This window comes from Scomber japonicus, chromosome 2, assembly GCF_027409825.1.
Source record: "Scomber japonicus isolate fScoJap1 chromosome 2, fScoJap1.pri, whole genome shotgun sequence".
Classification (NCBI taxonomy): Eukaryota; Metazoa; Chordata; class Actinopteri; order Scombriformes; family Scombridae; genus Scomber; species Scomber japonicus.
In genome coordinates this window covers 846,672-861,890 of record NC_070579.1, presented here as the reverse complement: position 1 = coordinate 861,890, position 15,219 = coordinate 846,672, and the positions used below count along the sequence as shown (strand labels likewise).

The 15,219-nt window shown below is 41.7% G+C and overlaps 2 protein-coding genes and 1 long non-coding RNA gene across 3 annotated transcripts in view; 2 read left to right on the top strand and 1 right to left on the bottom strand.

Moving 5' to 3' along the window:
* Positions 1–15,219, bottom strand: part of LOC128377823 (NACHT, LRR and PYD domains-containing protein 12-like) — a 419,396-nt gene that overhangs the window by 335,031 nt on the left and 69,146 nt on the right. The window lies entirely within an intron of this gene.
* Positions 5,829–6,821, top strand: LOC128369238 (transmembrane protein 121-like). The gene has a single exon (XM_053330245.1). It carries the CDS (start codon positions 5,829–5,831, stop codon positions 6,819–6,821), a length of 993 nt encoding a protein of 330 aa, XP_053186220.1.
* Positions 13,950–14,742, top strand: LOC128378415 (uncharacterized). Its single transcript, XR_008323360.1, has 3 exons — positions 13,950–14,051; positions 14,455–14,533; positions 14,624–14,742. It is a non-coding gene; the product is annotated as an uncharacterized LOC128378415 (long non-coding RNA).

Genomic DNA, 15,219 nt, shown 5'->3' with positions numbered 1-15,219 from the left:
CTCTCGCCCTGCAGTCTTAATCTTTATCGATATAAATATCGTACGGATGTTTAATTCAGTCCAAGTGGGGGAATAATGGTTTTGCTGACTAAATGAATTACATCTCCTTTTGCTTTTTGTAGTATTTAATGTAATAAGGACTTAATTATTAGTACTCACTCAAAATGTGTCTTCATTAAACAAACAGCTTTAATGATGTTTGTATTGTTTATATCTTTAAGAAGGAAAGTAAACCAGTGGCAAGGTTTGCAGAGATCCAAACTCAAACACCAGGAAGCAGACTGTTTAACACTGACTGAACATCCAGCGTGAATGTCTATTATACATGTTTATTTGTGTGAGAGTGAATTTTAGTTAGGTGTTAAAACATATGTGTGCATCTTTTGGAGGAAAATGGTTTTAAACATCATCCTACATGCAGGTAAATCCATCAGTTTCCATGTGAAGTCTCAGTGACTGCTGACTAACTTTTCATTTACTGGTTATAATATATATATTATAATAATGACATAAAGTTTAAACTTACAAACAGCTGCTCCAGAGGATGAACCTGTTTGCTTTTCGTGACCCTGTGACCTTTCTTGTAGCACCCCCCTCAGAACTAGTCCTTTGTGTTAGTTGGCGACAGCTACACTTGTTATTTTATTGTATATGAAATAAAAACTTAGTAAAAAGCAAAGAAGAGTATTTTATTAAAGTAATCCACCCAAAAGATGGAAAAACTCTAAATGATGAAAAATATAGCTGTTAAGTCTGATTAGCAACAGAACTAAATACATAATGGAGCTTAATATAAAACAATAGACGTTTGATATTCGGAGGCAGGACTCAAAATTAACTTTCCTACAGTCGTCCTGAACTTTCAACTTTCAAACTAAAGTTCATTTATATTCTAAAATGAATGTTCATTAAACCTTTCCTTAAGTACAATAGGTTGTATGTAATTACATTCATTTGAATAGTGCATTCATTATTTAGACAGAATAATGCCTATTTGGACATTTGTTCAGAGAAGTTTCTCTACTGATCCACAATCATCCCAAACACCATCTTTGTGTCCCAGGTGCTGTTTTTTCTTGTCTGGACATCCTTAATGTTAAGCCCTGAAAGGAAGGTGGAATAAGAAGTCTCCCAAACAGCTGCAGCTGTAAAGAACATCTGGTACCTCCTTTAACACTAACGGAGAATCAGCCGAACCCAGAAATTGGGCTAATTTGATTCATCCTTTTGCATTCCAGAGCATCTTCTCATTACTTTTTAATGTGCTCTTCCCATAAAAAGCTTAGCCTAGATAAAAGTTGGGTCATTAAGATCAGAGTGTGCACTTCACTGCTGCTGCTGCTGCTGCTATCATACAGTAGCTGCTTTAACAGAGAGCATCCACAGTCTGATCAGACCGCTGCAGCTCCTCTCTGCCTCTTCAGCAACACAGTGATCGTCTCATAAACACACTGAAGTATTAAACAAGTCTAAACTGGACTTTGAAAGTTACTGGCTGTGTCACATTTCAGTCATCCAGCCCTCAGTAGTTTTCCATTGATCCTGCCTCTGCCCCCCTCAGCCTGTCAGCCACACCCACCTCGTCACTTCACTCTACTCACCTGTGCACACAGCTGCCTCTCATCACATGCAATCAGCCCAGCACATACTCTCCAGCTCCACACTCACTCCTTTGACACATTGTTGTTTGCCATGCCAGACTTTCCAGCATTCTCCTGCCTGTCTTCCCGGTACCGACCTGGTCTGCCTCCTGGTAAATCGACCCAGCCTTCCTTCCTTGACCAAGAGTTTAGCCTCTCCTCTCCTGATTCCTGTTTGCTGGTTTCTCAACTGTTTGCCTGTCTGCTGAAGTCTGAAGTTAACCGTTGTACTTTTACCACTGTTTCTGAGTCCTTTGTACTGCAGTTGGGTCCATACACCACCCGTTACAGTCTGCTCCTGATCTCAGTGGAGTCGCCTGTTTCTGTTCTACATGTAACGCTCCCTCAGTGCAGATACAACACCACCGGTCTTGAATGCTTGACTCCTCCTGTAATCCACCCCCTCCCCCTTTATCAGGCATAGGTCATTAACACACCTGGTTGTTCTGGTTGTTCCCCTTGCTGCTGCCATGTGACCTGACCAGAGGTAGGCAGGCTGACATTTGATTGTCAGAAGATATATTTATATTTTCAGATGGCTAACTCTGCTTTTAGCTTCTGTGCTAGTTCCTCTTGTTCCTCCTGCTCATAGACTCTTTCCTACCACGGTGATAAGCTGACTACTTTAACCCTTGTGTTGTCCTCCTGGGTCAAATCGACCCTATCTGTTTTGACTGTTCCTCCCTTTCTTCCTTCCTCCCTCCCTCCTTTCCTTCCTCCTTCCCTCCCTCCCTCCTTTCCTTCCTCCTTCCCTTCCTTCTTCCCTCCCTCCCTCCTTTCCTTCCTTCTTCCCTCCCTCCCTCCCTCCTTTCCTTCCTTCTTCCCTTCCTTCTTCCCTCCCTCCCTCCTTTCCTTCCTTCTTCCCTACCTCCCTCCTTTCCTTCCTTCCTCCCTCCCTTCCATCCACTTCCCCTCCTTCCTTCCTTCCTCCTTTCCTTCCATCTTCCTCCCTTCCTTCCTTGACTCGAGGACAACAGGAGGGTTACATACCCGGTGTATGCAGTAGGAAGGCTAACACTGGGTCCTCTGTGCTGCTGGCTTGCCTTCCCTTCCCTTTTAATACAGCCTTACTTGTATGTCCTTATTAATATTGCAGTTCAAAGGACCAACTGGTTTACGTTGTTTAATCTTGTTTGTAGTTTTGTTTCTTTAAGTTAGTGGAGCTGTGGGCCAGTCTGCTGGGTGAGGTCCCTTCACTGTTAGTTGTGTTTAAAGGCATTGGGACACACCAGTGTTTCACCCACTTAGTGTGTGAGTGTGTTTAGCACTCGCTGACCCAGCTCGGTGTAACCCTAACCCTGCCACCACATCCGCCAGATGTTTAAGTAGCACAGATGCTGCTGGGAGTAATAGTAGCTGCATGGACAGTGACAGTGATGAGACTGAATAACAGCAACAGTAGAAGTAATTGTAACATGAATAGCAACACTGAGCATAGTGAGATTAACAGGATTATCACTAATGATGATAACAGTAATAGTAGTGAGACTATATAAGTGTGAATGTCTGTCTTTTGACTGATAGAAGGGTTAGAGCTTAGTTAGGGTTAGTTGTAGATCAGTGTTTCAACCTTTAGTTTTCTGCACTGTGAGTCTGTATTTCGGGAGTATTTAACAGAACTAATGGCGCTTTTCCACTACACAGTTCCAGCACGACTCGACTCGACTCGGTTCCAGGAACACAACGTGGGCGGGGTCGTCATAGCACAGCTCCGCGAAACTGCCGTGACTTCGTTTTCTACGCGACACAAACGCATAACCAATGGAGGACATGGAGGTGAAGGTGTACTAGCTGCTGTATGTGTCTTTCTGTCACACACACTTCCTTCCTTCCTTCTTTCCTTTCCTTGCTTCCTTCCTTCCTTCCTGCTGCTGTATGTGTCTTTCTGTCACACACAAAGCAAGAGAAGAGAAACCAATCACTGTAACACTGTTGCCGGTATTTAACAATGGCGGCTTTGATTCTTGTGTGGGACGGCTCATGACTCTTCCAGTGACTCTTCTGACCGATCAGCGGCCGGCAGTCTGTCGACGTCGCATTTAGTATCGGCTCGGCTCACTTGGAACCTCGATAGAGCAGGTACCAGGTACTATCCCTAGTGGAAACACAAAAACAGAGTCGAGTCGTGCTGGAACTGTGTGGTGGAAAAGCGCCATAACTGACCTCAGCGTGTTAAAGGTAACTCTTCGTCTCCTTGCTTCTTTTTCCAACACGTTCAGAACCATAATCGTTTCTGCCGTCAACATTTTAAAGGCTCAGTTGTGTATTTTTAGCACAGTGTTAACTATGTTCCTTTATAACTCTCTCTAAGCCCTGCGACTCAATTCATTCTCTCATACCACAAGAAATATAGATTCAAATAATTACATGAACAACAAACGTTTGAGGACTAGTCGAGTAAAGGCTTGAACTAACGACTCGTTGATTAGGAAACCTTTGTTTGGGGTGCAGCCCTAATAACCGCTGCTGCTGTTGAGGCCTTTGGTGTCATAATAAAGCTTCCATCAATGTCACGTTGAAGCCTCGTACATGAACTACAGAATCAAAGCTCCCATGTGCAGGCGGAGATGTTCAGAGAGGGAGAGCAGTGCTCATACGTCACACTGCAGGGGAATCAGGTCAGACCTACATACAGTACAAACGCAACACATATTTCCATTGATGTGATGTTCATGTGGGGGTGGAGGGCTGGGAAGAGATTTAGGTGAGCGCTTCCATCAGGCTGCAGCTGAATGCAGGCGGCAACAGACAACATTTTATCAGCTGTATTATAGGTTTTATAGATTTCTCTGTAATTATGTCATGTCCAAACACCTGTTCTATCATCTTCACTGATTTCTTCTTCTTTGTTTTTCTTTATTGAACATTTTCAGCTCATAGCATAGACTTATCTTTTTAAATGTGAAACTATAACGATAGCTAATATACTGAATACATAAATCAATTTATACATTAAAATATATTTAATCTGAAGAAGTTAAAGTTCAGAAAGGAGCCCCCACTCCCCCCGCTCTGAATTTACACCAGCACAGAGGGGAGGAGGAGGAGAGAGGGAGATGTGTGTAAAAATCTTGCAGCTGTAGTTTATAAAGTCTGCAGCTGAGAGGCAGAAGACGCCTCTGCAGAGGATTCACATGAACAACACGCGGACTTAATTTGGATTTATTGGATTAAAAGAAACCTGTTCTGTTGATGGCTATTAAAGGACAAGAGAATAAACTTTCCTCAGCTCCAAGAAGATCCACCAATCCTGGGTTCTTTCTTTTTTCTCTTTATGTTTTAAGACCTCATGTGATTACACAGATTTGGATCATGAGTTAAACCTGGAGGAGTTTGGACTCACACATGAGAGAGTGAATGGAGAATATGAGGATCTGTGTTTTATTTCAGTTGAGTCTGAGAAAAGAAATAACTTATCAAAGAACAAATCCACAGCTGGATTATTGGTTTTACTCATTGGAACATAAAAAACCTGGATGTAGAGTCTGTGACGTCCTTCATTAATGTTTTGACGGCTGGATTTTGGGTTTACCTTCTTGCTGCCATCTCTGTCACTCATCTGAAACCAGAAAACAAAACTCTGACTCAATGATACAAGCAGAGGTCCAAGTACCTCAGAGGATGCTCCTGCAGTTACTGAGTCAGCTACAACTGAGCTTTAAACGTTTGAAGCCTGAACAGTCAAATCAGATAATGATAAATAGTTAAACTCGAGACCTTAAAATAAAGAATGAACTGGTTTAACAGTTTAAGCTAAAAGTTAAAAGTAATGCTGTAAAATGCTTTGATTGTCCAGCTTCTGCTACAGTGACAGTACCAATAATGCAGAGTTGACTAAACTGACCTCAAAGTTCAGTCAATTGAATCATAAAATAACTTCCAGTTTAAATCAGTTTCAACACATTTGGATCATGAGAGGAGGTTTTGATGATGAGCTACTTGAGTTCATGTGACAGCGTTTTGTTGAACGTTAGATAAAAAAGGAACAATTTATCTGAAAGATGAAATATCTGGTGCAATAATCACGACTGGGACTGTAACTCTTAGAATAAAATGATACCAAGTTTTCCTGAATCCTCTTCTAGTGGTCACTACAGGAACTGCAGCTGAGCAGAGAAGCACTGTGCTGTTTCTTCTTCTCTCCCTGGTCACTGCTTTGTCACTAAAAAAACTCAAACCAGACCAACGATGGTGAACCCGCGACCTGCTGCTAACAAGTCCCACGTCTGCCTCACGGCCGTCCTGATCTTGGTCAGCTTGGCGCTCATGGACGCCTACCTGGTGGAGCAGAATCCGGGTTCCAGGAGGATCGGCGTGTGCGTGACCGTGCTGGCAGGTGATGCGTGTTTCCTCATCGTGCTTCGATACGTCTCCATCTGGGCCGGGTCGGAGGTGCACACAGCCAGACGAGGCTACGCCATGATGCTCTGGTTCTTCTACATCTTCATCCTGGAGATCAAAGTCTACTTCGTTTATCAGAACTACAAATCTGAGGATGCCGAAGCGATGGACGCAGGTGCATCCAGGAGAGCTCTGACGTTGCTGCTGTCAGTCTTCATGCCCATCGTGTTCATAACACTGGCAGCAATCGACCATTTGGAGTATTTGAGGCTGTATAAGAAGAGAGAGGAGATAAGGAGTCGTCTCTTCTGGGTGGTGTTGGACCTGCTGGATGTTGTGGATGTTCAGGCCAACCTGTGGGAGCTTCAGGGTGACGGTCTCCCCCTGTGGGTGGAGGGCTTCACCTTCTTCTACTGCTACATCCTCCTGCTGGTGTTACCTTGTGTCTCCCTGAGTGAAATCAGCATGCAGGGTGTGAACATCGTCCCACACAAAATGATGCTCTACCCCATCCTCAGTCTCGCTACAATAAACGTCATCACCCTCCTGATTCGGGGGGGAAACCTGCTGATTTACGGCGACATCCGAGTCTCGGGGATCATGATGGGAAAGAATGTGATCGCCATCGTGGTGAAGAGCTGCAGTCTGGTGCAGTACAGAAGGAACCAGCCGGCTTCTCCTCCTGCAGATCGAGGCTCCGACATGCAGAAGAACTCTCTGGGCGATGTCCACGTATTCAAGACTCAGCCTGTGCCGGTGCTACCAAGGGTCGTGATCGAGGACTTCACCTCCATACCAGAGGAAGAGGAGGAGGAGTGTGATGACAGTGAGCAAACATGAGCAGGGACAAACTAAAGCCAGGAGGAAACTGCTCCACTTGGGGCAGCAACTCAATCCCAACCAGGAGGGAGCAGCATCAGTTACCACCAGGAAACCTCTCATCAGCTCTGTCTCCTAGATATTATGTTCACATGCATCTAAATTTAATTCCTGATTACGTCACATTAGCAAATATAACTGCTGCCTATAGTCAGACAGTATTTATGAATTAAAGAAGCACCATTTTCATACTGTTCTGACGTCTGAGGGAAGAAGCTGGAGTCTATGATGCAGGACTCCAACACAGCATACTCAGGTTTACATCGTGAGTCCTCTGTACGGTTAAGTTTAGGAAACAAACGTATTTTGATTAAGGTTAGTGAAAGATCGTGATTTAGACTTACACATTAATAATGCTGCACACTTTTGTTGCACTAAACCAAGACCACAATCTTTGTCTAACCTTAACAAAGTGCTGCCAGTGTCTCAACATGGTGAAAGGACGGGAGCTATTTATATTTATAGCACTTTTATCTGTTTGACCACTCAAAGCACTTTTACACTACATGTCCGATTCACCCATTCACACATATTCACACACTGATGACAGGAGCGACCACACTGGCTGCCAACCTGCTCATCAGGAGGGAGACTAATGGAGCTTTTCCACTACACAGTTCCAGCACGACTCGGCTCGCCTCGACTCTCGTTATTTTTGCGTTTCCACTAGGTATAGTACCTGATACCTGGTACCTGGTACTTTTTTAGTACCTGCTCTGCTGAGGTTCCAAGTGAGCTGAGCCGATACTAAAATGTGACGTTGACAGACTGCCGGCCTTTGATTGATCAGAAGAGTCATGAGCCGTCCCACACAAGAATCAAACCCGGCATTTTTAAACACCAACAACAGCGTTACGGCCATACACCTCAATTTTGTTGCTTTGTGTGTGACACAGCAGTGTAACACAGAAGCAAGTACAGCATTGCCTCATGTCCTAAATTGTTTGTGTCGCGTAGAAAACGAAGTCACGGCAGTTTCACGGAGCCGTTGCTATGACGACCCCGCCCACGTTGAGTAGGTGCTTCTTTGTAATGGAAAAGGTCGTTCCTGGAACCGAGCCGAGTCGTGCTGGAACTGTGTAGTGGAAAAGCGACATAACATTCACACGTTCACACACCTTTGTGCAGCCATCAGGAGCAGTTTGGGGTCCAGTATCTTGCCCAAAGACACATCAACATGTGGACTGGAGGAGCCGGGAATCAAACCACCGATCTTCTGATTGGTTTCACATTTTGCAACTTCCTAAACATGCTAATTAACCTTTGTGAACAAAACCTATATGAACAAAATGTCTCGGAGACACGGCTGCTGTGATTCAAACCATCTCAGAAGGTTTCAGTCTGATGAGCGACTGTCTCGACTGGACTGTTTGGAGATCAAAGTTTTTATATTTAAGTTGAACTTTGGGAACAAAACCCGACAAATAACAGACTGCAGCTGTTTCTGAAGTGTTGCTGCTTTCCTCCACTGAACAGTATTCATGTGGATGTTTGCTTGTTTAAGAGGTTTGGATTTGGGGATTTTCTTCTTCTTCCTGTTTGGATCTAATTTACAGTCGTTCTGGGTTCGAGCTGTAATGTGGTTCAGTATCTCTGTTTTCTGGAGGAAAGAGAGAAACACTCAAACTTTCACATCATATCCTACAAATACTCGATGCTCTATATTTGATATCTTTAATTTCAATTGATATGTGATTCTAATATATCTAATTAATGCATTTAAGTGAGGATAAAATATGGATTTGACATAAAATCCGGTTCCAGATACACTACAATTGTATATTTGCACAATTTATGTAAATGGGATGTATTATTATTATTATTATTATTATTATTAGAAAAGGAACTAAAGATATATTTCATGTTTTATAATTATTATTCCCAGAATTAAAGTCAATCCATAATATTCCTTGTTTAAAATATAATCAGCTGTTGTATTACTATTAAATCATTAACACTTAGGCAGCTCATTTGAATTTTATCTACTATCTATTTTATAACAGTTCATCATATTTCATAAGCTGATCGTAGGTTTTGTATCTTTTAAAGTATCAAAACTGAAATAAATGTGAAGTTAAACATATCATATTTTCCTCTCAAATGTAGTAAAAATATATATTTCCACTTTAATGTCAGGAAACATTTGAATGCAGGACTTGAGCTTGTGATGGAGGATGTTTCCACTTTTCTGTTTCCATGGTTACAGGAGTAAAGGATTTGATTGGCTAAGTCTGTCGCTGTAATACTGTCACTGTGAGCCTCAGTGTGAACACATGGAAACAGCGCCTCTCAGTGGCTGAACGCAGTACTGCAACCAGCAAACAATGGAAACAGCGCCTCTCAGTGGCTGAACGCAGTACTGCAACCAGCAAACAATGGAAACAGCGCCTCTCAGTGGCTGAACGCAGTACTGCACCCAGCACACAGGTGAATAAAAGCGTTCCTCTGTTCACTGAGACATTTAATCATCAGCTCCATCAGAATACTGATCAGTTAATAATCAGGATTCAATATAATCTGCTGTTAGACTGAATAATAAATCCACTACGAGCTGAATCACTCTGTACTCTTTATTTATGGTTATGCATCTCAACACCTGTTCCTGATTCTGATGTTATTACTGACTTTATTAACCCTTGTGTCGTCCTCCCGGGTCAAATTGACCCTGTCTGTTTTGACTGTTCTTTCTTTCCTTCCCTTCTTTCCTCCCTCCCTATCTCCTTCTCTCTTTCCTTCCTTCCTTCCTTCCTTCTTTCCATCCTCTATCCCCTTTCTTCCTTCCTTCCCTTCCTTCCTGCCTTCCTTCCTCCTTTTCTTTCCTTTCCTTTCCTCCCTGCTACTGTCCTTCCTTCCTTCTTTCCTCTGTCCTTCTTTCCTTCCTTCCTCCTTTCTTTTCCTCCCTTCCTACTACTGTCCTTCCTTCCTTCCCTCTTTCTTCCTTCCTTCCATCCTTCCAGCTTTCCTTCCTTCCTTCCTTCTTTCTTCCTACCTACCTCCTTCCTTTCCTCCCTCCTGTCCTTGCTTCCTCTCTCCCTTTCTTCCTTCCTTGACTCGAGGACAACAGGAGGGTTAAGGCAGCGCAGGTGTTTTATTTTAAAGATCAAAGCTCCAACATCACTTGTAATATACATAATCATTGTGTTGTTAGACCAAGGTACGGTAAGTTAACTGGATATTAGATTTTTTATCAGAGAGGGAAGACTTAAAGTGGACCAGGAGTTATCAGACGAATATGATGTAGTTAACAGAATCCCTCAACAAAGTTTCATTAGTCCAGTGTTATTCAACATTATGAATAATAATATTTTTATGAATCTAGACAGAAGAATGTGTTCATCATGCTGATGTCAGAGCTATATGGACGAGAGGGAGAGATGAGGCGATTGTGTTGAGAAATATTCAGCAGGCTATCGTAATTGTTGAACAGTGGTTATATAACTGGGGATAAACTTTCAACTAGTAAGTGTTATTATATTTATTAGAGACAGATAGGTGAACAGTCTCCATGAATATTGAAGAAAAGTGAATGAACACCTGAGAGTGCAGTGGAGCGGCGCGTGCTGTGGGAGAGCAATCTGCCTTTTTAAATGAAGTTGCACCGTTAATACAGTAATCATGGCAGCCCAATCAAATCTGAGCAGTGTCTTTAGGCTGTATGAGTAACACAACTACCTGCTGCTATCAAACCCCAGCAGGTCTATTGTAGATGGAGACGTTTCTAAATCGCATCAAAGCTCCACAGAGCAGATCGCACCAGAAAGGAAGTCAGACAGAGAATCAGTATAAAACTTCCGGCCAACTTTCAAAGACTCCCTGACGTATTTCAGCAATAAACAAGAATAAAACCATTTATCTACGTAGCTACTTACCCAAACATCAAAGAACCAAATCAACTAGAGTTACGGTTAGTTGTGCTGCTACTACAGTTATTACGGTAGCTTAAAAGCACTCGTTTGGATTTGATCGGGATGGTTTAATTACTGTATTAACTGTACAGCTTAATTAAAAAGCAGAGCCACTCTTTATATTTTAAATAGAAAATATTAATCTGAGCAAACAAACGTGTGTCCTGTGTGTCTCAACTCACTCAGTCTCTTTAATAATCAAATGTTAATTTATTTAGTAGTTTTTTGTTTTAGAGAATATAGCTGAATTAGTATGATTATAATATTAGTGTCATTTTGGTTAATTTGAGAACAGGTTAATACTGTTTAAGGAGCAGGTAAGCAGGTAGAGATGTGAATGTATTTCTACAGGTAAGCAGGTAAGCAGGTAGAGGACCAGCAGGCACCAGGACGGTTATGTTGGTTATCAGGTCAGAGAGGAAGTAGAAGCTCTTCTTCTAATAGACCACAACAAACTTCATGAACTCTTTCCCCTGCTTCATACCTGACGCCTCTGTGGTCGTTTGATTTTGAGTTTATTTATTTTTCTTCCAAAAATATTAAGTTAAGGACAAACCATCACTACAGCCATTAAAACCATTTAAAAATCCCTCGTTTGCCTCTTGAGGAAGCAGCCTGATTGGATGCAAAACAGCCAATCAGGCTGCTTCCTCCCAGTCTGTGATTGGCTGGTTCTGTAGTTCATTTACATACAATTTGCCAACTCGAGTTGGCAAATTGTTTGGAAACAGAGTTGAGACACATTTTTGTTTGCTCAGATTAATATTTTCTATTCCAAATATAAAGTGCACGCGAGAGTCTCACTGCGCGCACACTGATGTGGCACAAAAACAACGCCATGGAAACTCCGGGTTACTTTCACTTTTGATGTCGTCGTGTCGCAGATCATTTTGTCCCTTCAGATGAAGGTAAAAGTGTGTTTTTCTCCTTTTTAATGGCTCGTGTCATTTGAATGGAATTGACTTTATTATCCACCTTAGTGGAAATTTGTTTTTGGCTTTCTCCAATACATTAAGAGTATAAACAGTGCGCGCACACACACACACACACACACACAGTGCAAAAGAGGAAGGAAAACCGCAGCAGCCATTTTAATAAGTTAAAACCTTGTTAAAAGGTAGCCTATCTTTTAAAAATAACACGAGAGAATAATACATGTGACTGTCTCTGTTGTTACCAGGGGAAACCTGTGAATGCTGAAGAAGCTCGCGGGTTTTAGTAGAAGTTTGAAATAGAGTTGATTTGTGAGTAAAATAACGACAAAGTCTCAAGCAGTTGAACAGCTGTGTGTGTGTGTGTGTGTGTGTGTGTGTGTGTGTGTGTGTTGGTTCATATTAAGGACGTCTTTACCTAAACAAGTACTTTTATACTATCAGTCTTTATGTAGGCTACTGTTCTTATTTGTCTCTTAATTACTTTTACAACCTGAAAGCAGTGGCGCATACAGAGCGTCATTACCGGGTAGGCCTGGGAGAGCCTGGGAGAGTCTGGCTGTTATTAAAGAACACATACAGCGGAACAGCTTAAAGACAAACTTTATAAAAAGCACATCATGTCCTCATTAGCCAGCTGCCAAACAATAAAACACTCAAAACACATTTCTGTTAACTGTCCAAAGCCTCCGATAAATAATACTCAAACGTCCGCTTTGTGATTCAACGCTTTACAGAATAAAATAAGATATTCCTTTATTAGTCCCACAATGGAGGAATTTGCAATCAGCCCTTCAAAATAAAAGCTCCGACCCCCGTGCTTAAAGGATTTAATTGTACAAATATGTTCATTAAATGAGCAAACATTGAGAAATAAATGCCAGAACTATGGTAAATTGTATTACCATATACCTGAGGCTTTATTTATTTATCCATTCATTTGATTATTTTCATCAATCTGAGTAAAAAAAGGTCAATCTGCCCCTACCTGAAATTCATAGACTTTGTTAAAGGACAATACACAAGAAGCCTTTTTTGTCAACAAGCCACAGCAGTTTTTGAGTATTTTAATGGGGTTAATGTTGAATGATGGTAATTACAAAAATGTGCAAAAACATATGTACACATAGGCTATATAAAAGATATATTTTCTTATCATAGAGTGGGGAACCAACCTGGGCTGGGTATCGGTACTCAATACTGAAATAAATCGATACCAAGTATCCAAACGTCTCCGTCAAACGATACCTGCAATCGATCCTTTTTACACCCAGAGCTAGAAAATATAACTATTTGTATTTGTAATGCAACATGTGATCGGCCGACTGCCACAGCAGCTACAACCGTGTCTGGTGGCATTTCAATTTAATGTTTCTGTTCACTGTGGTTGTACTCAGTTGGTGTCATTTACTTTAAAGGTACTTGGTAATTATTATTGGTATCCTAAGTTTTGAATCAATCAGCCCTAGAACCTACTGAAGAGGCTCCTCTAATCGTCATGTAACCAGTGCAGGACGGTAACTCAGAGAGCAAAGTGTCACAAATACAAAGAAAAGAAAAAGAAAATGAACTCAGAGAAAGAATGATGGACCTAAGATGATTAGTCTACAGAATATATATCTTGTCAAATAGAAGGTATCAGAAGTCACATGGGGCAAATATCAATTTCCTCATTGAGGCCCTTGGGTTAGGGGGGCAACATGTCTTTTTGACTGTTTTAGGGAGTGGTCAATGCCATTCAAGCTAAAACCTTCTGACACGTGACGGAGTGTTGAGTCCTGTAGCATTAATGTCATTAACTCTGCTGAGACAGCACAAAACTCTATTTACAAAAATATGGATTCTGCAAATGTGTCAGGACATTTCTTGTATAGTCTCATCTAGCATTATGTGATGCTAGCTCTCTCTTTCTTACTTCAATATGTTATAAATGTTGTTTCTTTAAACAATGCTGTGTATGGATTTGATGGTGTTCACATTTAGATATTGTTAATAATAAACCCACATAGAATTAGATTCATTGATTGGCTGTACCTTACTGCAGTATTAAATTGTGCACTTTGCTGAACTGAGCATTGGTGCTTCAACACACCCTGCTGGTGAGTCATGGTTATAGCACATCTCTCATACAGCTTTTTACAATTACTGCATGTTCAGTTCCTGCATTACTGACATTACTTGTTTGTTAACATCCCCCCCCCCCCCCCCCCCCAGCACAGACATGCTGGTTTGTCTAGGTTTCCCGTGAGTTATTATTTTCTGTCTGTACATTACATGTGTGATATATTTATGATTTTCCAGGGTTTCTGGAAGATGATGTTTGGACTCAAACACAAAACTCAGCAACAGAGCAGGTAAGATTTTTTTTAATTACTTTTTTGATTCAAAGCAGAGGTCGATAACAAGTCAGCAGAATCCAAAAGGGAAGCAGCAGGATCAGAGACTTAAACACAATGACCATGGAGCACAGTAGAAAGTCTGGCTGTGGACTTCATGTTGAAAATATTCTGTGATTTTATCAGGGAGAGATGAGAATGCAGAGAGACGACATACCGTGGATCTGGTGGCTGAATTATTGATCGTCACTACACTACATGAATTAGCCAGCCATGCTGACACCTTGCTCATTACAGCTGTCTTTGACATTTGGTGTTGTTGTGGCAGTTAGCCTCTTGCACTTCAATGAGGACAGAAACTGTTTCTACAGTGTTGTACATTGTTTAATGCTCAGAGCATCGCTCACTCACACTGATGCAGACATACAAGCTGCTGCAGAGGAGTGAGCCCTGAAGACGAGAGTTAATGCTCCTTCATCTCTTTCACACCAACCTCTGAGGTGTGGAGCACAATAGAAAGTCTGACTATGGACTGGTTTTTGTGGAAATGGCAAGTTTTTCATGTTTAAAATATTCTATGATTTTAACAGGGAGAGATGCTGACGAAGGTGGACCTGCTGAACATTCTGGAGGATTTGATAGAGAAGGAATTTGAGGACAAGTTCAAGTGGTTGCTAGAGGATGAAAGTCTGGCAGGCTACCCAGCCATCAAAGCATCCCAGCTGGAGAATGCAAAGAGACGACACACCGTGGATCTGATGGTGCAGACCTACCAACTTTCTGGAGCTGTGGCGGTCACCAAGACGATTTTAGGGAAGATGAACAGGAATGATCTGTGGGAGATATTATCATACATCTCAGGATCAATTGGTGAGTCACAGGAAGACAGAAACATGATGTCACTGCAGGGTGAGAGCTGCATTTAGATACTGAAACAAGATATTAACCTGTTCACACAAGATGCATCTCTCACATCCAGACTGTGGAGGTCACACAGAAATGTTACATTCATGTTATTTATTAGTTTTAATACTGAAGAACTTCCACATTCACACAGACCTCCATCTGTCCTCCATGATTAACACATCTCTGCTTTCACTGTCAGTGGAAAAGTCTTCACTTCCTCTCTGATAGTCATTTCTTTCAGTATACAAAACAACATACATGCGCCAACTGGGCACAAAAC

What these genes read in the sequence shown, in the direction of transcription:
- LOC128369238 (XM_053330245.1), top strand. Translation starts at nt 5,829, where the DNA reads ATGGTGAACCCGCGACCTGCTGCTAACAAGTCCCACGTCTGCCTCACG.